Source organism: Fusarium venenatum (assembly GCF_020744135.1).
Source record: "Fusarium venenatum strain MPI-CAGE-CH-0201 chromosome Unknown EDB82scaffold_3, whole genome shotgun sequence".
Taxonomy (NCBI): domain Eukaryota; kingdom Fungi; phylum Ascomycota; class Sordariomycetes; order Hypocreales; family Nectriaceae; genus Fusarium; species Fusarium venenatum.
In genome coordinates this window covers 5,137,282-5,159,303 of record NW_027072131.1, presented here as the reverse complement: position 1 = coordinate 5,159,303, position 22,022 = coordinate 5,137,282, and the positions used below count along the sequence as shown (strand labels likewise).

Below are 22,022 nucleotides of genomic sequence, written 5' to 3'. Positions count from 1 at the left end.
CCAATGCAACTGATTTGTTCTATTCAGCCTCGTGGGCGACATAAGCTTCGTTATTGGAGCAGGCAAGTTCTTTAGCCGTGAAACATCAATTAATTATGATTAGCCTCATTCATCGAGCCGACTGCAATCACACAATGCATCTGAAGGGAACTGCTGTCGATCATAAATATCAGGGTAACATTTTTAGGTGAGAAACAGGCATAGTAGAAAAATACATACCTTAGTAGTATATGCTAGGTACCTTAGTACACATGTGAACAAGAGTTCATTAGAGTCTGACTGGGTAACATGTTAAGAAGAAACAGCGACAGAACTAACTAAAGAGCTGGCCATAGTGAATAATTTAACCTTATTAATAGAACTTCCTTAACCAATATTGCAAACAGCAACTAGATAGACGTCAGCGTCGTAACAATATCGGTCAACGTATGAGTAACAAGGTCCTGTTTTGAACTTGGCACCTCCTAATAAAGCAAGCTTGGATGACTCTTTGTGAATCATTCGGCATGCAGATATGATACCCGCCCGAATGCAGCGAATGAGCTTACATGCTTCTCCAAATTCTAGAAGGAAAAAAACATCAGAAACCCATCAAATAGCGGAGATAAACCGTACGGGGATAAATTTATACAAAATACCTGCATAAATTGTCCACTGCTGATTTTGCCCCGCGATACCCCTCCATCTTTCACTTAACCGACCTCGCAACACTCTAAAAGCGACCATTATAGATAAATAAACCACTGCCACTCTAAACTTTTTTCTCCACGCTGTCCAACAACACCAATCTACCTGGCTATAGCATATTTTTTCAAAGGTCCCGCGTTGCTTACCAAGTAGCCATGGGTGCCCAACAATCTTCCGAGAACTCAAATGCTGGTGGTTCTACTCCTGTTGCAAAGACATGTTACTACGAACTGTTAAACGTCGAGCGTTCAGCAACAGATGAAGAGTGGCTCTCCAAAATGATTTTTTTTCTGTCTCTTCTCACTAACGACTATCACACAGGATTAAGCGAGCTTACCGCCGAAAAGCTCTCGAGCTTCATCCTGATCGTAACTACAACGATGTCGAAAATGCCACACGCCGCTTTGCCGAAGTCCAAACCGCCTACGAGATCCTGTCCGACCCTCAGGAGAGAGCATGGTATGACTCACACCGAGACGCCATCCTGAGCGGAAAAGATGCCGACGAGGACGGCGGGAACCCCACTACCTTCCGAAATGTGCGACTTACATCGGCCGAGGAGATTATGGGCTTGATACGCAAGTTCAACGCTGCTGTGTCTTTCGACGATGAACCAACGGGCTTCTATGGGATTTGCAGAGAGACTTTTGAGCATTTAGCATTGGAGGAAGAGGTTGCTGCAGACAACGACGACCTCAACTTACGAGACTACCCGACTTTTGGTTCTTCCGACGATGACTACGAGGATGTAGTCAGGCCTTTCTACAACGCATGGGCTGGCTTCTCAACAGTCAAGTCGTTTGGTTGGAAAGATAAGTACCGTCTTTCTGAGGCCCCTGATCGCCGCGTACGCCGCCTGATGGAGAAGGAGAACAAGAAGATGCGTGACGATGCTATACGAGAGTTCAACGACGCTGTCAACTTCCTGGTGGGCTTTGTGCGCAAAAGAGACCCCAGATACCTACCAAACTCTCAGACTCATGACGAGCGCCAAGCTTCGTTGCGCAACGCTGCTGCTGCTCAGGCCGCTCGGTCGCGCGCAGCGAATCAAGAGCGCATGTCTGCCTTTGAGATCCCTGATTGGGCCCAGGCCCGATCTGACGACAATGGAGCGGAGGGTGGTTTCTCGGAGTCTGAGGAGGAGTCCGAGGTCGAGATTTTGGAATGTGTCGTGTGCAACAAGACTTTTAAGAGCGAGAAGCAGCTTGAGGCACACGAGAAGAGCAAGAAACATACCAAGGCAGTTCAGCAATTGCGACGACAGATGAAGCGCGAAGGTACTGAGTTGCAGCTTGACGAGGTATCACCTTCGAGTCAAGAGACCGCCAACCAGGACGATCAGGAAGAAGATACAACGTCCAGAAAGTACAAGGAGAAGAAGGAGAGGGGCTCAGTTAGCACAATTCCTGTCGAACAAGATGTGCCTTCTTTCAACAACGAATCGCAGGAGGAAATGCTTGCACATTCCGTGGACGCTTCGGATGACCCTGACTATGCACCAAGAGACGTTGTCGAGGAGAGAATAACTAACACCAGCAAACACAAATCGGATAACAACATGACCAATGAAGATGAACTATCTGCATCTGTTCATAGTCTATCTGTTGACGAGCCCGCGCAAGGCAAAAAGGTTGGAAAAGCGAAAGCAAAGCGTGCCAAGAAGGCTGCAGCTGCACAAACACAGCAGGAAATTTCAGTACGTTGATTTCGCTGCGAATTAATTGTTGTATACTGAGAAAGATGAAAGCCACAGTGTGGATCTTGTGGGGAGTCGTTCACTTCCAGGTCAAAGCTGTTCGCGCATATCCGTGATGAGGGACACGCCGCACTAAAACCAGCGACTGGGGGCAGCGGGAAGAAGAAACGATAAACACCTTGGGTTATATGCCACGTTATCACCTACCGCACAGATGCGACTGTAACATCATCATCTCAACACACTGCTAGCCGACGAAATATGCCAGGCCAGCTCCACGTATCAATGGCAAAACGAGCTGTCACAAGGAAATTCGTTCAGTTCAATTTCATCGTCTATCTCGAATAATGCCCATGCCCACCTATTACCTCAGGAAAACATACCAAAACGCCGGGCCCTAAGCCCAAACCTATGCCTCATGAATGGTATCCGTATCATCATCGCTCAACGTTTCAACTTCATCAATGGCGCTTTGTCGGCCCTCACTTGAGCCTCCAAGGACTGCGTTTCGGTCTGTTATATGTATAATTGACTTGCCTTGCACATGCTTGACATTTCGCTTCAGTTCTTGCCAGTCAGCCTCGTTTTGGATCAAGAAGCCGATCAGCATGCTGGGATCCATCTCACGGACATGGACACGGCGCAGCCGAGAGGTATGACATGATGCGATTTCTTCACTGGTGTATTCGGCGGGGTCTTCGTGATATGGAAGGGCTGTTCTTGTATGATGAGGATCAAGATAAAAAAGGAAAGATCCTTGCGCGCCTATAAAGTAGTGGGACGATGATGGACGACCACTGCATATGGTCAGTATGTTGAAGATGCGGGTGATGTATTGATAGTACTTGCCCTGCGATTCCTACAGATTGCGGCATCTGCAGGGCTGCGATAAGAGCTTCCCAATACACAGGTGTGATTTTGTCGATTCCTAGCCGAGTTCCTACTAACACAAGCGTGGGATGGAAGTCTTCGCCTGGCGGCTTCGCAATCTTCATAAATTCGTCCTCGTACACATCAGGTCCGTCACCAGTTGAGTATACTCTGATTGAGGACTCATGGGAGTTTGTCAGTGCTCTACAATACGTGTCAGAGGAACTTTGACGGTTTTGACGCATATGTGTTCACGTACTGTATACAACGGGCAGTCGCTGATGGCCCAAACCATTCGCCAGGGTATTTGCCACAAGCACTGGCGCCGTGTCGAACGAAGCTATGAATCGAGTAGGGAGCTCTAGGGTCATCGGCGAAGTCTTTAAGTAGGCGGCATTCCTCTTCTACTGATTCTCCCCGGCGCCAGTCTCCTAGATGTTAGAAGCGTGATGGAACTGACATGAGTACTCAGACTTACCTCTGCCTATGCGGACCATGGCTATGGCATTTGCGAGCAAACTTTGTCCTGAACGAATCATACATCCCCACCCACTGTCCGAAGAAAATGGACTTTGGTCGCCGAGTTGACTCTTGAGTCTCATGGACAATGAAAGTGCGGATGTTGCTTGTGGGTTGGTGGATCGGGGAATGGGCTCGAACTCGGATCGGTACGTCATCCATATCTTGGATTCGAAATCGCTTATAAACCCAGTTGGCCATCCCCCGTCGTCCACTGGGTCGTCGTATGCCAGTGATGAAGAGAAGCTACTCGATATCGAGTCCGGAGGTGTGTCGGGTGCATTTGTTGGCGGGTTTGGCGGTTGAGCTGTATCGTGAGCTTGTTGGATTTCTGCTTCAGCCTTCAGTACTGGTGGAGGTGTCTGTGGATGGTGGTCATCGGCCTTGGTATTCTTCTTGCCGTTGAGCCGATAGGAGCGTCCCAAACACCAGACTGGTTGGTCGTGAACGACATCGTTGGTGGGCTCTGGGTCCCAGAATATTTGCACAATTCGCCGATAAGGTGCTAGGTCAACGTTGGCCATGACCCTTTGCATTCCGTTATAATGTAATATGTATAATTGCGGTATCAAACTATCTCTGCGTTGAAATGCAGAATAACAACTGTGCTTGTTAAGAACCTAGTAAGTAAGCAGGACAGCTTCCATGATGTTGAAAGGCAGCAGGCAAGGCAGATGGGCAACGGGGTCCTGCTCTAGTAGCAGCCCAGTGGGGAGTCAGCTGGGGCCGGTGGGCAGCGGGGACCAGTCACTTGTGACTCCTGTCTGGAGGGCGACTAGTAGGTGAGAGCGTCTAAGGTGGATTTTACAATTAGAGTGGGTCTATTACGCACGCGATGGAGTGTGTGCACGGGCCATTTGCGACACGCCTTGATGTCCGGATCTCGGTATGAGATGAAAAACTGAGCTCGTGTGTATACAGTCACCAGGTATAAAAATCGCTTGTTCGTGATGTTATTGCGCTTTTCGTAGGTGTTTACGCGTGTGGAGGCGCGTATATTAAGTGCATCGTCGTTACTAGTGCGGATGCTATAACACTGGAATAATTGGGGAAGGCCAGCTTAACTTCATTCATACAATGGGTTGAGCTGGGAAAGAAAACAGCATAAAAACGACAAACAGCAATGTATGCAGTACATGAGCCCAGAAAACCATTAAAAAGCATACCTGTAATATATGAAAGTATATAAAAGCTTAACAGACACCTATCAGGTAGATTTGAATTAATGTGACTTGTAAATTTCGAATATTTTTATACTGAAGCTGTATAACTTTATCCTACCCTATACTACAAAATACCTTAGTACCTCTATCAATCATGGTGATCCAGAGTACGTACTGTACCGTACCTGCTTGTTGATTCCTGCCCATCTCAAACACTAGACCGCCCCATCTGGAACGCCACTACGACATTGGATCTCAGACTTCCATGACACTTATCGATAGAATCCGGAACACCGCCCAATCTCTTCCGAGCCAATCGACAGACCAGCAATATTGATAGTCTACGGCGGGGTGACTCGTTTGTTTGCCATCAACAAATTTCTGTACTACGACGCTTTTCCACCAAGGAGCTTAAATTTTAAGGCGCTCAACCCACCCATATATTAACCACCCGTTCGCCCTGTTGACACGAACGCACACTATGAAGGCTGCCTTATCCTAACATAACCATGGCGAGAAACAAGAAAGGACCTCCAGCGCCCCGTGGCGCAAAGAACGACAGAGGCGGACGAGGAGCTCGTGGGGGGAGAGGATCCTTTCGTGGTCGTGGGAGTTATTTTTCAACATCGCCACAAGTCAATTTTATTCGAGACGAAACTGGTAAGAGTTACTGAGATGTTGGAACAGGCAGCGTAAAATCTACGGTTCCGTGCAGAGTTAACACATTCTAGTTGGATTTACACTCGCCGACGAAGCCCGCCAGACCTCCCAACATGATCACTCCGCATGGGGAAACTCTAGCCTGCGGTCGCGACCAGTAACATTCGTAAGCGCTGGCCCTAGTGAACCACTGAAGTTGCTTGATGAGATTATGGATGGAGCGAACGACGAGTCGGGAATCGTGGGGGTAAATGAAGAAACACAGGACGATGAACCATACATGAACCAGGAGGACCTCAAAGAAAGTGACGAGGATGGAATTATAGGACCGGATGACCTTGAGGAAGCCATCCAAGGAAGGACTACCTTGAAAGATGACACACCAGATGCGCCGTGTTTCTTCTTCGATCTGAAAGGAGATCAGACACAAGAGAACCAGGCCAAACTGACGGTTCAGATACCTGAACGACCCTCTTCAAGAAGCAGCACCTCCAGTGACGAGGTCATACTTTTCAAGGGCCGAGGCGCCCTAAGAAAGCCCGAACACATGTCTAATATCGACATGGTGCAGATGCAAACAGAAATTCGTGTCGTCGAACAAGCTATCACCAACGAGCCTGCACGATCGGAGCCATCCCTAGTACCCGAGCTACCTACGGAACGAGTGCGAAATAGTAAATCGACAAAGAACGAAAAGAAGCAGAAGCAGCGTGACAAGCGCAAAGAGATCGATCGCGTGAAGGCAGAAGAGGATGCTATCTTTGCAGACTATATTGCAAACTTGAAAGAAAACAGCGATGTGGATGAGTATTTCAAAGAACTTGTACAGGGTGAAATAGATTCTGATGCTAGTGAACTGTCCGACACCAACTGTCAGCAGCAAGCCTCCACCACACATGCGTACGCCACAGACGGAGATCAATCAGATGAAGAGCTGGAGCACAAATCCGACGCCAACGATGGAGATGACCCTCCAAGTGAGATCGATGACGAGACGCTGGCGCAGTTGATTGCTGGCCACGGGTTAGGCTATGACTTGGGGATGGAGGACGTCAATTTTGGAGACTCTCTTAGTGATTCAGACTCCGACGGTGAAGAGCCCGCCAGGAAGCCAACACAGCGGCAAATGTTCGTCGATGACTTCGACATGATGGATTGGGATCGACCAAGCCTGCGTTCCCGTAAGGGCAAAGGCGCAAGAGCTCAGATCAACTTCAATCTATCCGATTCTGAGTTAGAAGCAACACTCCAGACGAACTGGAAGAACGACAGGCTTAAGAAATCGGAGCGTAAGAGACAGAGAGAGGAGATGCGCGCACTTGGCATGCTGGGAAAGAAAACGAACCCTGATGATCTACGCATCAAATACCCAGATGGAATGAATATGGACCAAGTTGGAGATGAGATGCGGTCATTCATGATCAGTGGTGATGAACAGTAAGGTCCTTCCTCTACAACTCAAAGTGGCATGTTTGACTCACACACTTCTAGGCTCACCTTGCCCCCAATGGATAACCATGCCCGCAAAATAATACACGACCTGGCGAATAAGTTCAAGATTAAATCCAAATCGATAGGAAAAGGTGATCAACGACGACCTACACTATATCGAACAGGACGTACGCTTCCGTATGTCGAAGCAACGTTTAACCACGCCTTTAATCGTGTGAATCGGAAATATCTCCCTCGACTTGACAAGGGTAGGAAAGGCAAACGACTACCTCCCGTTCGCAGCGGTGCTTCTGTCGCAGCTGCCACATATCAAGATGGCGAGGTCGTTGGCGGTTCGGCGCCTGAACTGGGCATTGAGAATCGTGGAAGAGCCATGTTGGAGAAGATGGGATGGAGTATGGGAACGGCATTAGGCGCGTCGGACAACAAAGGAATCATGCAACCTGTTACGCAGACTATGAAGCGAACCAAGGCTGGTCTGGGTTAGATGTATGAGTTAGGGTAATCGGAATCCACTGTGACTGCAAGAGATTGTGGATTTACATTAAGGAATGGGATACACAATAGAAAGATGACAGAAAGCTAATGTGCACGAATTCATTTGATCGAGACCCTATTCTCGATGTTTATTGTACAACCGCGAACCCCGTTGCCCGTGTGTGAAGACATTGCCCCCAGGATAAAAAAAAAACAAAACCATCCGTAACGCATTATGAGGCCCCCAAAAACAGGGCTGGATCCCCGTGAAACCTCAGATTCATGACACCCTGATGCCACGCGTGAAAAACTAAATGCCCAAAACAAATCAAGCTATCAAACCACCTATTTCGTCGAGGAAGAGTACTTGGTAACGGCCTTGGTACCCTCAGAGACAGCGTGCTTGGCAAGCTCACCGGGGAGGATGAGGCGGACAGAGGTCTGGATCTCTCGGGAGGAGATGGTGGACTTCTTGTTGTAGGCGGCAAGCTTGGAAGCCTCAGAAGCGACACGCTCGAAGATGTCTGAACCAAGAGTTAGAATTATTAGACTAAGAAGACAAAAAGACATACCGTTGACGAAGGAGTTCAGGATGGACATGGCGCGGTTGGAGATACCAGTGTCGGGATGGACCTGCTTGAGGACTAGGAATGCAAGTTAGCACGACGCGTTCTGATGCGACATAGGATAAAGCGCGATTGAAACTCACCCTTGTAGATGTAAGAAGAGTAAGTCTCCTTGCGGGTCTTGGAGCGCTTCTTCTTGTCGCCAGAAGCGGCGGTCTTCTTGCCGGCGTCCTTCTTCTCAGGAGCCTTGGAGGCAGTAGCAGCGGGAGCCTTGGAGGCGGGCTTCTTGTCAGCAGCCTTGGGAGCCATTTCGAAAGATTTGAGAGTTGGTGAAAAGTGTAGTTGATTGATTCGGTTGAGTTAAAACTCGTGCGTTGGTCAAGTTGCTGGAAGGCGAGAAGATGCTGTTGTGAGATGGAAGTTGATGGCGAAACAAGAGGATCGGGGGGTGGGTTGGGTTTTTGTAGCTGGGCGCGTGTCGTAGTTAGCGGGTTACTGATTGCCTGGGGGGCGTGCGCACGCGTGGTTGTACTTAGCGGCTGGTGGAGGTGATCTGGGCTGGGCTGCTGGGGAGGGACATGCCAGCCCCTCTTTTCCGTTGCTGGTGGTGAAATAAAAAATGGATGATGGTTCTTTTTTTTCATTGGCCACTTACCTTCTGTAATCTTCAAAAGAGTGGCCCCAACGTACATACATCTTTTCCATCATCTTTTGATGCATGCAACCAAGCAAGCATCTGATTTTCGCGTCAAGCAAACTATCATCCATCGCGACTTCACTCGGTCTCCCATCGCCATCACCCGCACACGCACATATCCACAGCGCTCGCGTCCCAACACGGGTCATTCTTTCTATGTGCTTTCAGTTCTTTCCTTTTACATACACACTTTACTTGCATACACATGTCGAGACATACTAATGTGCTGGAAGATGTTGCTTACATGTATAATGCCTTGGTTTTCATTGATGCTGTTTAATATTGCCATAATGACTGTGATTCGTTCAATTTTAATGCGTCAAGTCTTGAACCCGGAGAATCTATCCGTATATTAGACATGTGTAGCACCTTTGAACCCTCCGTACATGTTCGGTTCTCTATCCCTGCCGTACCTATCCGCGTCTCATTGACGCGCCCGCTCCGTATTAAAGACTTCGGGCTGCGACCCATCATTGCGGCGACGCATCACCACTCGGCACCCGGAGCAGCCATGCCAGAGGCTCCCGTTCCGTTCATTCTCTCCACATTCTCCAGCCGTACGAGTCCCGAAGACCGAGACCTGTAGGGCTGTTGGCTCCGCGGTGGCCGTCTTTAATATCAGATCTTGTCAAGATCCGTCTTGAAAACCCGGGGAATTGAATTTGTGGACCATCTGTACATGCTACTATAAACGTCACATCACCTTAATCTGGGGTCCAAGAAGCCAATTTTAGGTTTATTTATATCCGAAGTACTAAATTTACTATATAAAAAAATCCAAAAAAAATAATATATATATATATATATATAAATTCGAAGTAACATACCAGTAAGTGACAAACATTCGCTGAGTTTGGATAAGAAAAAGGACCCGAAATATGCCTTGAAAATCTAAAGGATCTTCAAATTGAATAGATTTAAAACAAGATCAAAGTCCAGAACAGGTTGGAAAACCAACTTCAAAGAGACCTGTTGTATGAACCAGACCCCGAGAACTCCGCGCTAGATTTGCCGACTGAGCAACCGGGAAAAGCCAGAGCAGACGTGATGATATGGACGCACTCAAGGATCGCAAACCGGGGAGACTCAAACTACCTGAAAACAGTACTGATTCTGAACTGCGTAATCCTCCAATCATTAAATCGCTTTGATCAGAGATTTTGTATACTTCATGCAAGAGAAAAATATAGGAACCGAAATAAATATACAAGGCGGAAAGCTTGTGGTGCGGCCAGGGCAGAAACGAGAGCATAATAACGCGCAAGTGATTTGGGAATTGCAAGAGCGCAAGCGCGAAGAGGCCCCGTTGGTTTTATTACTTTGCTGGGGGGGAAAGCGGCCCATTAATGATGCAAGCGCGCCAGGGGGTCGATTTTATTTTTTAATGCACAGCTTGGTAACTCAATTTTGCTGTATCCGGTTAGCGCAGAATCGCGTTGCTAGCTGCGAGTGATCTGGGATCAGAGCTCTGACGCGCGAAAAGTACTTAACCTCTACGTCCCCCGCCAGCATTTATCTCTTCCACTTCTCATCCACCAATCGTCATCACAACCAAGCCTTTCGACACTCTCTTCCATCTCACAGTCTTTCAGACTCACAACTCCCTTTTTAACCACCACTCCCCCAAACCATAACTCTTTCAAAATGACTGGCGGCGGCAAGTCTGGCGGCAAGGCCTCTGGCTCCAAGAACGCGCAATCGTAAGTATCTCCTTTCTCGTTTGACGCGCCTATCAAGTCGCGTCATCATCTGTTTGATCTGTAACGCTAACAACTTTGTCAAGGCGTTCCTCCAAGGCTGGTCTCGCTTTCCCTGTCGGTCGTGTCCACCGCCTCCTCCGAAAGGGCAACTACGCTCAGCGTGTCGGTGCTGGTGCCCCTGTTTACCTCGCTGCCGTCCTCGAGTACCTCGCTGCCGAAATCCTCGAGTTGGCTGGTAACGCTGCCCGCGACAACAAGAAGACCCGTATCATTCCCCGTCATCTTCAGCTCGCCATCCGAAACGATGAGGAGTTGAACAAGCTTTTGGGTCACGTCACCATCGCCCAGGGTGGTGTTCTCCCCAACATTCACCAGAGTAAGTTGCATACTTGGCTCGGCATTCTTCTGTTACTAACTCTTCCTCTAGACCTTTTGCCCAAGAAGACTGGCAAGACTGGCAAGACCTCCAGCATGGAGCTGTAATCGGGTCTTTTTGGTTCTGTTTTTCCATGCGATGGCAGGTTGTTTCGGTTGTCATGACAAAGGGGTCACGGTTTAAGGGTTTACACGGTTGCTTTTCATCAGTTTATTCGCGCGTTAGGGTTGTACAATAATCCCCCACGGCTATGGTCATGAAATAAGAATACTTCTAAGATCAACTTTATGCTTTCTATGATCTCTGTTTGATAAATTAAAACAATACCCAGTGCTGTGTTACCAGAACTGAATATCCGTTGGACATTGTCTTTCTTAATTATGTATCTTGCCCCTGATCGAATTGGCGGTACGAGTTCTCCTGTTGGAGAACAGAGCACGTTAGCAAGTGGAGTAGCTAAGAGTTTATGGCACTCTTACTACAACAGTATTAACTAACAGGTAGCTAATCGATTATAGGTTCGTTGACTAAATTTCATTTGATTGATACTATAATCCTTGCGTTGAGAAGACCCATATCCTCTATATACACATGTCTCCTTATACGACCCGAATAAATCCTCAATTTTAATGTCGGTTAACAGGGTGTGGAGGGGCTGTTGATATATTAGTTTCCGTTGTGCGCGTGGTTCGGATGTGCTGGGCATAAACTCACGGTCGAGAACAGGCGATGGGAGGTTTCGCTCGTACTTCGAACCTGCACATTGATGTCAGTGATGGCTCGAGGTTGGTTACATTTGCTGGAAAACTCACCCCCAGGAGCTGTCGGGGGAGTGTAAGGGTCCGGGTGTTTCCAGCTCTCTAGCAGCTTCTCGGTCTCCGTCAACAGAGCCTGTCCAACAAATTAGCTCTTCAATTCCTTTCCAATTTATCAAGATAAGCCAACCCTTTGATGCCTAGGATCAGTGACATTGCGATTGGCCTCGAATAGTGAGCGAATATAGAGAGCCTGGCCACGCCACAAATGTCGATGAACAGCCCAGTCTAGCGCCAGCTTCAGCGACCGACGGTAGAGAGACCTAGATTTAACAGCAGTTAACAAATGTAGCTCAGGAGACCTAGCAATGGTCGGGCGGACGGTTTGGGAGGTGATTACTGACAAGGCAGCCCATCGCGTCGACATGGTTAATGAGGTGGTGAGAGTACGCGTGACCGGCTCTAGTCGAGACAGGCTCCTCACTGTCAAACAATTGATCGGCGGTCGTGGGAAAATACACTGGCTGACGTTCGCTTCAGTGTTATGTTGGTATGCCGGCTGTCTAGATTTATGTTGAGATGTTATGGATGATTGCAATAGGTAATGGCAGCAGAGATTAGATGCCTGGATGCCTTATCCCGATATTTTACCGAGAAATCCACTTACCCTATAGTGAAATCTAAACAATATTTAAAAATAAATTTAAATGAGTTATATTATTTATATTTTTACTATTAAAACTACTATTAAGATTATTACTTACTATAAGTTATTTAGTCTTATATTTATTTTAATAATTATTAATGTGTTTTTATTTTTTAATAGCTAATGCTTTAAAAAGGGCTATAATATATTTAATAAGCGAGCGGATTAGATAAGCGAGCAGATTAAAAATCCCTTACCTTATAACATTTTAATATAGTCAGAGATATCTTAACTATTAGTTATACTATAACCTTTAAATGAAAGTAAAATTACTCTTGCCCTTTAAGCTATTTAAAATAACCTAAAATTAAGTATATAATAGGCAGTAACTATCTACTAGGTGCCTTTTATAACCTTATATTAATACTAAAATGGCATATAATTGCAATGTAATATAATACTAAATTTATAGTGACTATTTAATTAGGAAAAGAATATAATAGTCTAATTTCTCTTTAACTTAGATTTATAAGGATTCCCCTTATAATTATATTTTATTAAAGAAATAGCTAATTTTTTACTTATAGATTATAATATATTACTTATTAATATATATTAGGCATATAACTTTATTAAGTAGTAACTAGAGCTAAAAAAAATATATTTTAGAGGTATGATTATTAGAGAGCTAAATATTAAAATCTAATTATTATTTCTAGTTAATTTTAGCTTATAGAGAATATAATTATAAAGTATAATATTTAATTTAATAGTAACTAGAATATTAATAAGAATGGCTTTATAATAGGTATTATATAGTTAAGAATAGTTATTATAAATATAAAAATAAAAAAAAGATTAAAATTAATATAGCTAGGAAACAATAAATAGATTATTATAATTTAAGTAATTAATATTAAAGGTTTATTAATTTTACTATTTATTATTAATATAGGCTAATATTACCTTATAAATTAATATTAAAAGTTTAACCTTTTAGGCAATTAGGCTATTATATTAAGCTAAATAAATAAACTAATAATTAGCTTAATTTTAATTAATTAAAGTATTTTAATAAATCTATAGTTAAATAATTAATTAATTCTTATTGCCTTTTATTTTTTAATAATTATAAAAGTTTTTATTTTATTAAATATAAGAGATATTATAATAATAATAAGATTATTATACTCTATATGCCTACTTATATCTCTTATTTACTTTAATCTCTTAATATTAAGTACTTTAAGCTATTAAAAAAGGTATATAATTAAGAGATAAAGTATTTAATTAAATTCTCTATAACCTATATTTTTAAAACTAAGTTCTTTAATGCCTTTTATATTACTTTTAAAGCTACTTTTATTAAAAGTAATATATAAGGAGTTTATAGAGGGGCTAGGCTTATCCCTTTTAACCTAGATTATATTATCTTAAAGCTTAATATATAGATATAGACTCTAATGCCTCTAGTAGAAGTAGCTAAGCCTTTTACCCCTTAGACTTTAAAGACTTTAATAATAGCTAATAAGGCCTAGTTTAAAATTAAATACCTTAAGAGTTAAATTAAAAGGCACTATAATAGCTCCCTAGAGTTAATTATTAAGGCTATCTAGTCTCTTATTAAGGTAATAAAGAGAATAATATATAAAATTACCCTTATAAGAAATAAAATCTAAAACCTTTAAGAGGAAAATAAGAAGCTAAGCTAGCGCTAAAGGTTAAAAAAAATAGAGTAATAAAAGGAGATATTATAACTATAGAGGAGGTATTATAAGTAATTAATTAGATAGATATTAATATATAGATAGTAAGTAAATTATTAAAAAGTAATAGTTAAGGAAGGTTACTTAGACTAGGCATTTAATGATATAGTATATATAGTAAGACTAGGCATAATGCAAGGACCTATTAGATAGTTCTAGAGGCATCTAGAAAAAAGTATAGTAAGTAGTTATAATTGATTAGATAGATTATAGTAATCATATTATATAGATAATAAAAAGGGTTAAGATTTTTAATCTGCTTACTTGTCTAATCCGCTTGCTTATTAAGTATATTATACTTAAAAGTAGATTTAATAACTCTATAATATATAAATAGTAGTAATAATAATAATAATACTATAATGCTTAATATTAAATATTGAATAAATAATTTAAGAGAAAAGGAGGCTAAATAGTTTATATTAAGTACTATATTAAAGGGCTAAGGATATTAATAGTAAGCATATTTTAATAATATTATATTTAAAAAGTAATAAAGGCTAGGTTATAGATTTTAATATAATTACCTTTATGATTTAAAAGTTTAAGCTATTTTAAGTTAAATGATTATTAAAAGTCCTATAATAAGCAGTAGTCTTAATAATAGTCTTAATAGTAAAAATAATTATAATATAATTTGTTTTCTAATGGAAAAAGCTATTATATATAGAAGCTTCTTTTATTGTCTTGTTATTATAGAGTATAATTATTACTATACTAATTATTGTCTTCATAGGAAAGTTAAATATTGAGAAAAACTTAAGTTTAATTTATCAGGTTCTTAATCTATATATATTATTTAATTTTAAATTTATAAGAGAACATTAAAAAGACTTAAGTCTGGTATAAACTATAGAGTAAAAAAAAAACCAAAATTGTTTTTTCCCTTGCTTTAAAGTATAATTTAGAATTTTAATATCTTCGTATTATACTAAACTAATAAAGGCAATAACTAGGCAGGTATAATAGTTTAGCTATAAGGGTATAACTCTTATATAGATATAACTTTTATATTATAACCCAATGGATAATTATATAGATCCTATTATCTTTTACTAATTATAATATTAAGTACCTATATAAGTTTAATTAAATATGAGCAACTAGATTCTGAACTCTATAGCTTATACTATAAGTTATAGCTTATATTATAAGTTATATTATTACCCTAATATTTAGCTTAATAGCTATTAATAAAATATACTTACTTAAGTATACTTAACTTATTTTATTTCCCTAGTTAAAGATATTATTAAGGATACTTTATTACTCTCTAGTAGAGTAGATTGAGATAATAGGTCTATATATAATCTAGAATAATTATATAAACGTAATCTCTAGATTTAGGCCTGCTTTAATTTAATATTATTTATTACCCTAATAGAATCCTTATTTCTTAGTTACCTCTATATATAGCTATAAGAAAAACCTTCTCCTTAGTGTCTTATTATTAATTTAACTCTAGCTTCTTATATACCTTTATTAATATATTAAGCTCTTTATAGAGATAACCTCTCTTAGCCTTTTTTTCCTTTAGTGGAATAATTTAATAATTAAAGACAATTAGCCATATAATATCATTATATTTATATGGTTTAAGATCCTAGCTTATTAAAAAGGACTCCTTTATTAAACTAGAATCCCTTAATAATACTGTAAAGGCAGTTTTAATAGTCTTAAGTTTAAGATTATAATTATTATTATAATAGGATTTAATTCCTTTTATTAAGCTTTAGCGGCAGACTATCTATAATATAATTAGTGCTATAGATTAAAGGAGGGACTATAATTAATCAACTATATAAGTAAATACTTTAACTATCTTTGCTTTAATAGTATTAATATATCTTTAGATCTTATTAAATTAATAACTATAGGAGAAAGGAATAGCTACTATATATATAACTTAGCAGCTTTTTCTATATAACCCTTATTATAAAGTTTAATTATTGCCTTGATAGATATGTATATTCTTAGTAAAAAAGTATATTATGAAGAGAACCTTAATATGATATAATAAGTTTTTAATCTATATAGATATTCTATTAAATATTAAAGTTATTAAGAGGCTTAGACTTATATTTACTAGTAAAATATGGAAATAAATAAATAATCTATTTTATCTACTATGAAAATATATGTTATTTCATTATAGTTTATATTCTATGTTACGTTTCTGTTAATATAGCTTTTAAATAAATTTATCTACCCCTTAGAAAATCTAACTAGTATATATTGATAGTTCTTATTTATATAATATTATAAAAATATCAACTTTATAATATTTATAAATATTAATCATGCTTAATATATCATTATTATTAGTATTAAGTAGTGTACTACTGCTAACAATTGTCTTAGTAATTAATTTAATTAATTTACTCTATTAATAATATCCTTAAGCTATTTATAAAGTTATTAAGCTTTTAAATCATAAGAGCTTTAAGATATGCTATTTATTTTATTTTTATTTTGATAAATTATAACTAAAGTATTTAATAATATAGTTTATAAGTAAAGTAACTACTTAAGCAAGGTAGCTATAAATCCTTTATCTTAGATTAATATTACTAGATTAATTAACTCTTAACTAATATAAATATTATAGCCTTTAAAAGAAAGTTAGGTTTATCTTGCTCGTTAAGCCCTTGGAAATGATTTGAAACTAAGTATATAATATGCTACTGAGATAGATGATATTGAATAAAAAACTCTTAGTTACTAGAAGAATAGTAAATAATTATATTATAATATTATACTGATCTATGGAAACTATTAAATCAAGAGGAAAAGATAGTATTTAAATATACTATTGATATAAACTTATAAGGGCTACCTTGCTGAATCCCTACAATAAAGATATAGTAAATTAATTACTTACTGCTTATAATGTTTATCTATTAATAAATATTAGGCTATTATTTTTATTTAGTAATAGTTTTAACTTAGATTATATTATAGCTAGAGATATAACTATTAGTGAGCCTTATATAAAGATATAATTAGTTTTAATACTTAATTTAGGCTTATATAGAGTATAATTATTAAATATAATATTTAACAAGATAATGTTTAAAACTTCACTAGCTTAAATTATACATATTATAAAGCTATACTTATTAAAGTTATTGTAAATATAGAAACATAAAAGAAACTAAAACTAATTTAGCTTAGAAATAAATAATTAGCTATCATAAAAAGGTAATATCTACTTATAATCATGATAAATAATAAGATTGATTAGCCTTCTATATTAATTTCCTTAATTAAGTAATATAAAAAAATACCCTTTTAATTAATTAGGTTATTACTATAACGTGTTTAATAAGTAAGCCTTGCAGATAAGTGAGTATTGCACTTTTCACGTAACTAATCAATTTTCAATAAACTATAATACCAGAACCTTTAATTAAAGCTAGAACTATTCTTACTCTTTAAGCTATTTAAAATAATCTAAAATTAAGTACTTAATGCGCTATAAAGATATAATAGCTCCGAGTACAGACTATATTGCCGCTAGTATAGCATTGCAATTGCAATATAATTCTATACTAATTTCACAGAAACTATCTAATTAGGAGGAGGATATAATAGTTTAATTCCTCCTAGACCTAGATTTATAAGGATTCCTCTTGTAACTACGTTTTATTAAAGAAATAGCTAATTGTTTATTATATACTATTAGTATATACTAGGTATATAACTTTATTAAGCAATAATTAGAGATAAGAATATATATACTTTAGAGGTATAACTATTAGAGAGCTAAATATAAAGATTTAATTATTATTTATAGCTAGTTTTAGCTTATAAAGAATATAATTATAAAAGATAATATCTAATTAAATAATGTCTGATTAAATAATATTTAATTAAATAATATCTAGAACTTTAATAAGACTAGCTTTATAATAAGTATCATATAGTCTAGAATAGTTAATATAAGTGCAGAAATAAGAAGGGGACTAAAATTATTATAGCCTAGAAACTAGAAATAAGTTACTATAATATAGCTAGTGTAATTCTATCTTAAAAAGTTAATATAACTTCAGATTTTAATAACTTTCCCAGTAAAAGCCTAACATTTTAATAATAAAGGTAAATAGTAAAAATAATAATAAGATTATAAGACTTTATAATATAAGATTTTAGCAGAAACTCCATAATAGAATAAATATTTTTATTTTATTTTTTAGCAGCTAATACTCTAAAAGTAGCTGCATACTTAACAGTAAATTTGATAACTTAATAGTATATAAGTAGTAGTGGTAGCAATAATGCCATAGGGCTTAATATCAGATTAAAACCTTATATTAAAGTATAAGCTCTAAATAGATAGTAATTACTCCCCCTTTATTTTATATAAAATAATAAAAACAAGAAGGTCATTAATACTAACTATCAGAACCTTGAAAATACGCAAGTCATTCTACTAACCGCTCATATAATAAAAAGCTAACCATGAATAGACCGGCAATATGTCTTATCGGGCGACGGCCGACCCTGCCGATAATAGACCTAACGCCCTTGCTTACAGAAATCGCAACAGGTATAACCAAGATGAATTAATCCTTGAGTTAGTGAGCAACCGAAAACGCGCTAAGAAATTACGCCGATTAACCTCTCAATGGCAGGAGCTACAGCATATCGAAGTCGGCAAGCAGCACAATGACATGAAGAATGTCGCGCTAGCACGGCTCGGTTGCAGGGTCTTAATCCTTCTTCACGTAGACCGAATATCTTAGAATAAATATATAATAAATATATAATTATATAATATTCTTTTGTTTTACTTTTATTTAATAAGATAATTAGCTAAATAATAAATAAGGTAATTAAGTAGATTATCCTGCATTTTATATATAATATATTAAGCTAACCTTAATTATAGCTAAGATATTATTATATTATACTATTAAATTATATAATTACCTTAACTAATAAGGCTATAATATACTCAATAAGCGAGTATAATATTATCCTATATACCCTTTTTTATCTAAATAATAAGATTACTATAATTTATTTAATTAATTAAAAATACTTTCTATACTCTTCCCTATATGCCTCTAGAACTACCTAATAGATCTTTGCATTATACCTAGTCTTACTATATATTTTATATAGCTTAATGCCTAGTCTAATTAACCTTCCTTAATTACTACTTCTTATTAACTTGCCTACTATCTATATATTAAAATATATTTAATTAATTACTTATAATGCCTTTTATATAATTAGAGGGTTTAGTTTCTATAGTCTAATTCTTTTTAACTTTTAGTATTATCTTAGCTTTTTATTTTCCTCTTAAAGGTTTTAAATCTTATTTCTTATTAAGGTAGTTTTATATATAATTCTTTTTATTACCTTAGTAAGAGATTAAATAGCCTTAAAAATTAACTCTAAAGAGCTATTATAATATCTTCTAATTTAACTCTTAAGGTTTTTAATTTAAGACTAGGCCTTATTTACTATTATTAAAGTCTTTAAAGTCTAATAAGAAGAAGGTTTAATTACTTCCCTGGGAGATAATAAGGTCTATATCGATATATTAAACTTTAAGTTTTTAATGCTTTTTATATTACTTATAAAATACTATTTTTAAAAGTAATATATAAAGAGGTTTTAAAGGGGCTAATCTTTTTCCTTTTAATCCTAATTATATTATCTTAGTCTTAAAATATATATTATAGAGTATTTAATTAAGTATTTTATATATTAATTATAAGTATTCTTTAGTACTGAGAAATACTTAATATTAAGAGGCTAGAGTAAATAGAATATGTAAGAAAATATATAAAGTATAATAATCTTATAGCCTTAATAATATTTTTTAAATTTAATAGAATAATAACTTTTATAATTATTAAAGATTAAAAAGTAATAAGAATTAGTTAATTACTTAGCTATAGATTTATTAAAATATCTTAGCTAATTAAGGTTAATTTAATTATTAATTATTAATTATTTTATTTTATTTTAATATAATAACTTAATTAATTAAAAGGTTATATTTTTAATATTAATTTATATTATAATATTAGCCTATATTAATAATAAATAATAGGACTAATTAACCTTTTATATTAACTACCTAGATTATATGAATCTATTTATAAGTTCCTAGCTATATTAATTTTAATACCTTTTTATACCTATAATAATTATTCTAGACTATATAAGGCCTATTATAATGCCAATGTTATTAAAGTTCTAGATATTATTTAATTAAATATTATACTTTATAATTATACTTCTTTATATCCTTAGTTTAAAATATAGTTTAAAATTTTAATATCTTAGTATAAGTTTAGCAATAGAATTTTAAGATAGTATATTATATAACTAGATTAATTCCTATAGAGCTTTTGCCTTTAGGTTAGCCTGCATTTTAACTTTCTATATCCCCGATATAATCCTATTAATCTTTAGTTAACCCCATATATAGCTTCTGCCACTTATAAGGCCTTCTCCGCGGATGCCCTTATTACTTCGGCTACCTTAGCGGCATCCTTCGCGATCTCATCTTCGATTAACTTAATAACGGCGTCATTAAAGGCCTCATTAGCCTAGGCCACCTGCGACCTAAGGCACCGATACCAGGCCCTATGCCTACGGTCTGACCTGACTTCCTCGAGGAAGGTAACTTCGTCGTGAGAGATATTATCAGGCTATCTTATAAGCCTCTTCTCAAGGTCCCTTAGACGCTTAAGCTCCTGCTTAAGCCCTATTACTATCTGGCCTAGCTTGCGGGTCCGAAAACGCATTGCAAAGAGCAAGAGGAGCTTACAGCTAAAGGCAATCAGCCTGACAAGGCTATAGTAGTTATCGTCGTGCTAGGCCTCTCGGAGGCACCTAGCCTTATGCCTTAGCCACTTTAGGTCCTTGCCGTTATTACTAAGCAAGATAGTGTCAATAGTGTCCTTTTCGCTGAGGATATGGCCGTTAGAATATTCATAGATGCCACTGTGGAGGCTTCTTCTTCCAGAAACAGGCGGCATGGTGCTGTATTGGTTAGCTATGTGACGCGGCTACGGATAGACCAGGGATTAACTGACTGCCTTGGTATTTAGATGAGTAATTGTTTAGAGGTGCTTAGTGGTAGGTTGAAGGAGAAAGAAGCTACTATGCATATAGAGGCTTCTTTTATCGGTAACCCTCTTATTATAGAGTTTGGTTATTGCTATATTAGTTATAGTCTTATTAGGAAAGTTAGTTATTAAGAGAAACTTAAGTTTAATATATTAGGTTTTTAATCCGCATAGATTTTCTAGTTTTAAATTTATAAGAAAACTTTAAGAAGACTTAGGCTTGGCATAGAGCATAGAGTTAAAAAAAAATACTTCTTTATATAAGCTAAAATTAGCTATAAATAATTATAGGATTATTATATTTAGCTCTGTAGTAATTATATTATTTAAATAAATTTATTTTTAAGTTTAATTATTACTTAATAAGATCTAAGTCTAAAATATACTAATAGGTAATATATTACAGTTAATATATAGGGAATTAGCTGTTCTTTCTATAAAATATATTTATAAAGGAAAAACTTATAAATTTAAATTAAAGATAAATTAGACTATTATATTTATTTCTTAATTAATTAATTTCTATAAATTTAATATAGAATTATATTATAATTTAATATTATATTAATAATAATAAAGCTTTACCTACTTAATCTAATAAATCTTTATAGTATATTAAGTATTTAATTTTAGGTTAATTAAAAGGGCTTAAATAGCAAGAAGGACTTTAGCTTTATCTAAAGGCTATATTATTTAGATTAATTAAGATTAAATTAATCTAATAGTATTAATATAAGGTAAGGGACTTATATTATTCTTGCCTATCTATTATACTTAGTTTCTAAGTATATTCATCCAGAAAAGTAAAAAATAATATAACTTATCTTTTATTTAAATTTATAAAGATTTCCTTTAAATTATATTTTATAGGAAAGATAGCTAATTTTCTGCTTATTAATTA

The 22,022-nt window shown here is 36.9% G+C and overlaps 7 protein-coding genes across 7 annotated transcripts; 3 read left to right on the top strand and 4 right to left on the bottom strand.

The window, feature by feature from the left end:
- Window positions 1-842: 842 nt before the first annotated feature.
- On the top strand, window positions 843-2,557 carry EDB82DRAFT_433912 (uncharacterized protein; the record flags this gene model as incomplete). The annotated part of the gene is made up of 3 exons (XM_065607735.1): window positions 843-952; window positions 1,009-2,383; window positions 2,435-2,557. 3 exons carry the CDS (start codon window positions 843-845, stop codon window positions 2,555-2,557), a joined length of 1,608 nt encoding a protein of 535 aa, XP_065464100.1.
- Window positions 2,558-2,592: 35 nt separating this feature from the next.
- EDB82DRAFT_253760 (uncharacterized protein) lies at window positions 2,593-4,527 on the bottom strand. Its single transcript, XM_065607322.1, has 4 exons — window positions 3,732-4,527; window positions 3,513-3,681; window positions 3,233-3,457; window positions 2,593-3,180 (listed from the first exon to the last, which is right to left on the bottom strand). The coding sequence occupies exons 1-4, from the start codon at window positions 4,306-4,308 to the stop codon at window positions 2,793-2,795; spliced, it is 1,359 nt and encodes a 452-aa protein (XP_065464099.1). The 5' UTR covers window positions 4,309-4,527; the 3' UTR covers window positions 2,593-2,792.
- A 163-nt stretch (window positions 4,528-4,690) lies between these two features.
- Window positions 4,691-4,954, bottom strand: EDB82DRAFT_507861 (uncharacterized protein). Its single transcript, XM_065608799.1, has one exon. The coding sequence runs from the start codon at window positions 4,934-4,936 to the stop codon at window positions 4,748-4,750; it is 189 nt and encodes a 62-aa protein (XP_065464098.1). The 5' UTR covers window positions 4,937-4,954; the 3' UTR covers window positions 4,691-4,747.
- Window positions 4,955-5,021: 67 nt separating this feature from the next.
- On the top strand, window positions 5,022-7,613 carry EDB82DRAFT_507858 (uncharacterized protein). The gene is made up of 3 exons (XM_025728137.2): window positions 5,022-5,595; window positions 5,667-7,032; window positions 7,087-7,613. Exons 1-3 carry the CDS (start codon window positions 5,445-5,447, stop codon window positions 7,532-7,534), a joined length of 1,965 nt encoding a protein of 654 aa, XP_025582534.1. The 5' UTR covers window positions 5,022-5,444; the 3' UTR covers window positions 7,535-7,613.
- A 50-nt stretch (window positions 7,614-7,663) lies between these two features.
- Window positions 7,664-8,592, bottom strand: EDB82DRAFT_253695 (histone-fold-containing protein). The gene is made up of 3 exons (XM_025728136.2): window positions 8,234-8,592; window positions 8,097-8,168; window positions 7,664-8,048 (listed from the first exon to the last, which is right to left on the bottom strand). Exons 1-3 carry the CDS (start codon window positions 8,397-8,399, stop codon window positions 7,870-7,872), a joined length of 417 nt encoding a protein of 138 aa, XP_025582533.1. The 5' UTR covers window positions 8,400-8,592; the 3' UTR covers window positions 7,664-7,869.
- Window positions 8,593-10,241: 1,649 nt separating this feature from the next.
- Window positions 10,242-11,192, top strand: EDB82DRAFT_507851 (histone H2A). The gene is made up of 3 exons (XM_025728134.2): window positions 10,242-10,487; window positions 10,571-10,863; window positions 10,915-11,192. The coding sequence occupies exons 1-3, from the start codon at window positions 10,432-10,434 to the stop codon at window positions 10,968-10,970; spliced, it is 405 nt and encodes a 134-aa protein (XP_025582531.1). The 5' UTR covers window positions 10,242-10,431; the 3' UTR covers window positions 10,971-11,192.
- Window positions 11,193-11,195: 3 nt separating this feature from the next.
- Window positions 11,196-12,199, bottom strand: EDB82DRAFT_507847 (NADH dehydrogenase 1 beta subcomplex subunit 9). The gene is made up of 5 exons (XM_025728132.2): window positions 12,023-12,199; window positions 11,809-11,941; window positions 11,676-11,754; window positions 11,578-11,619; window positions 11,196-11,518 (listed from the first exon to the last, which is right to left on the bottom strand). Exons 1-5 carry the CDS (start codon window positions 12,043-12,045, stop codon window positions 11,490-11,492), a joined length of 306 nt encoding a protein of 101 aa, XP_025582530.1. The 5' UTR covers window positions 12,046-12,199; the 3' UTR covers window positions 11,196-11,489.
- Window positions 12,200-22,022: the final 9,823 nt, after the last annotated feature.

Excerpts from the sequence above, each read along its gene's own strand:
- EDB82DRAFT_253760 (XM_065607322.1), bottom strand. The coding sequence starts at position 4,308 with ATGCAAAGGGTCATGGCCAACGTTGACCTAGCACCTTATCGGCGAATT. Across the intron at positions 3,682-3,731 it reads CATGGTCCGCATAGGCAGAG|ACTGGCGCCGGGGAGAATCA; the intron begins GTAAGTCTGAGT and ends AACATCTAGGAG. Across the intron at positions 3,181-3,232 it reads CAATCTGTAGGAATCGCAGG|TGGTCGTCCATCATCGTCCC; the intron begins GCAAGTACTATC and ends GACCATATGCAG.
- EDB82DRAFT_507861 (XM_065608799.1), bottom strand. The coding sequence starts at position 4,936 with ATGCTTTTTAATGGTTTTCTGGGCTCATGTACTGCATACATTGCTGTT.
- EDB82DRAFT_507858 (XM_025728137.2), top strand. The coding sequence starts at position 5,445 with ATGGCGAGAAACAAGAAAGGACCTCCAGCGCCCCGTGGCGCAAAGAAC. Across the intron at positions 5,596-5,666 it reads TTTTATTCGAGACGAAACTG|TTGGATTTACACTCGCCGAC; the intron begins GTAAGAGTTACT and ends AACACATTCTAG. Across the intron at positions 7,033-7,086 it reads ATGATCAGTGGTGATGAACA|GCTCACCTTGCCCCCAATGG; the intron begins GTAAGGTCCTTC and ends ACACACTTCTAG.
- EDB82DRAFT_253695 (XM_025728136.2), bottom strand. The coding sequence starts at position 8,399 with ATGGCTCCCAAGGCTGCTGACAAGAAGCCCGCCTCCAAGGCTCCCGCT. Across the intron at positions 8,169-8,233 it reads CTCTTCTTACATCTACAAGG|TCCTCAAGCAGGTCCATCCC; the intron begins GTGAGTTTCAAT and ends TTGCATTCCTAG. Across the intron at positions 8,049-8,096 it reads CCTGAACTCCTTCGTCAACG|ACATCTTCGAGCGTGTCGCT; the intron begins GTATGTCTTTTT and ends CTCTTGGTTCAG.
- EDB82DRAFT_507851 (XM_025728134.2), top strand. The coding sequence starts at position 10,432 with ATGACTGGCGGCGGCAAGTCTGGCGGCAAGGCCTCTGGCTCCAAGAAC. Across the intron at positions 10,488-10,570 it reads GGCTCCAAGAACGCGCAATC|GCGTTCCTCCAAGGCTGGTC; the intron begins GTAAGTATCTCC and ends AACTTTGTCAAG. Across the intron at positions 10,864-10,914 it reads TCTCCCCAACATTCACCAGA|ACCTTTTGCCCAAGAAGACT; the intron begins GTAAGTTGCATA and ends CTCTTCCTCTAG.
- EDB82DRAFT_507847 (XM_025728132.2), bottom strand. The coding sequence starts at position 12,045 with ATGTCGACGCGATGGGCTGCCTT. Across the intron at positions 11,942-12,022 it reads TCGACGCGATGGGCTGCCTT|GTCTCTCTACCGTCGGTCGC; the intron begins GTCAGTAATCAC and ends TGTTAAATCTAG. Across the intron at positions 11,620-11,675 it reads TCCCCCGACAGCTCCTGGGG|GTTCGAAGTACGAGCGAAAC; the intron begins GTGAGTTTTCCA and ends ATCAATGTGCAG.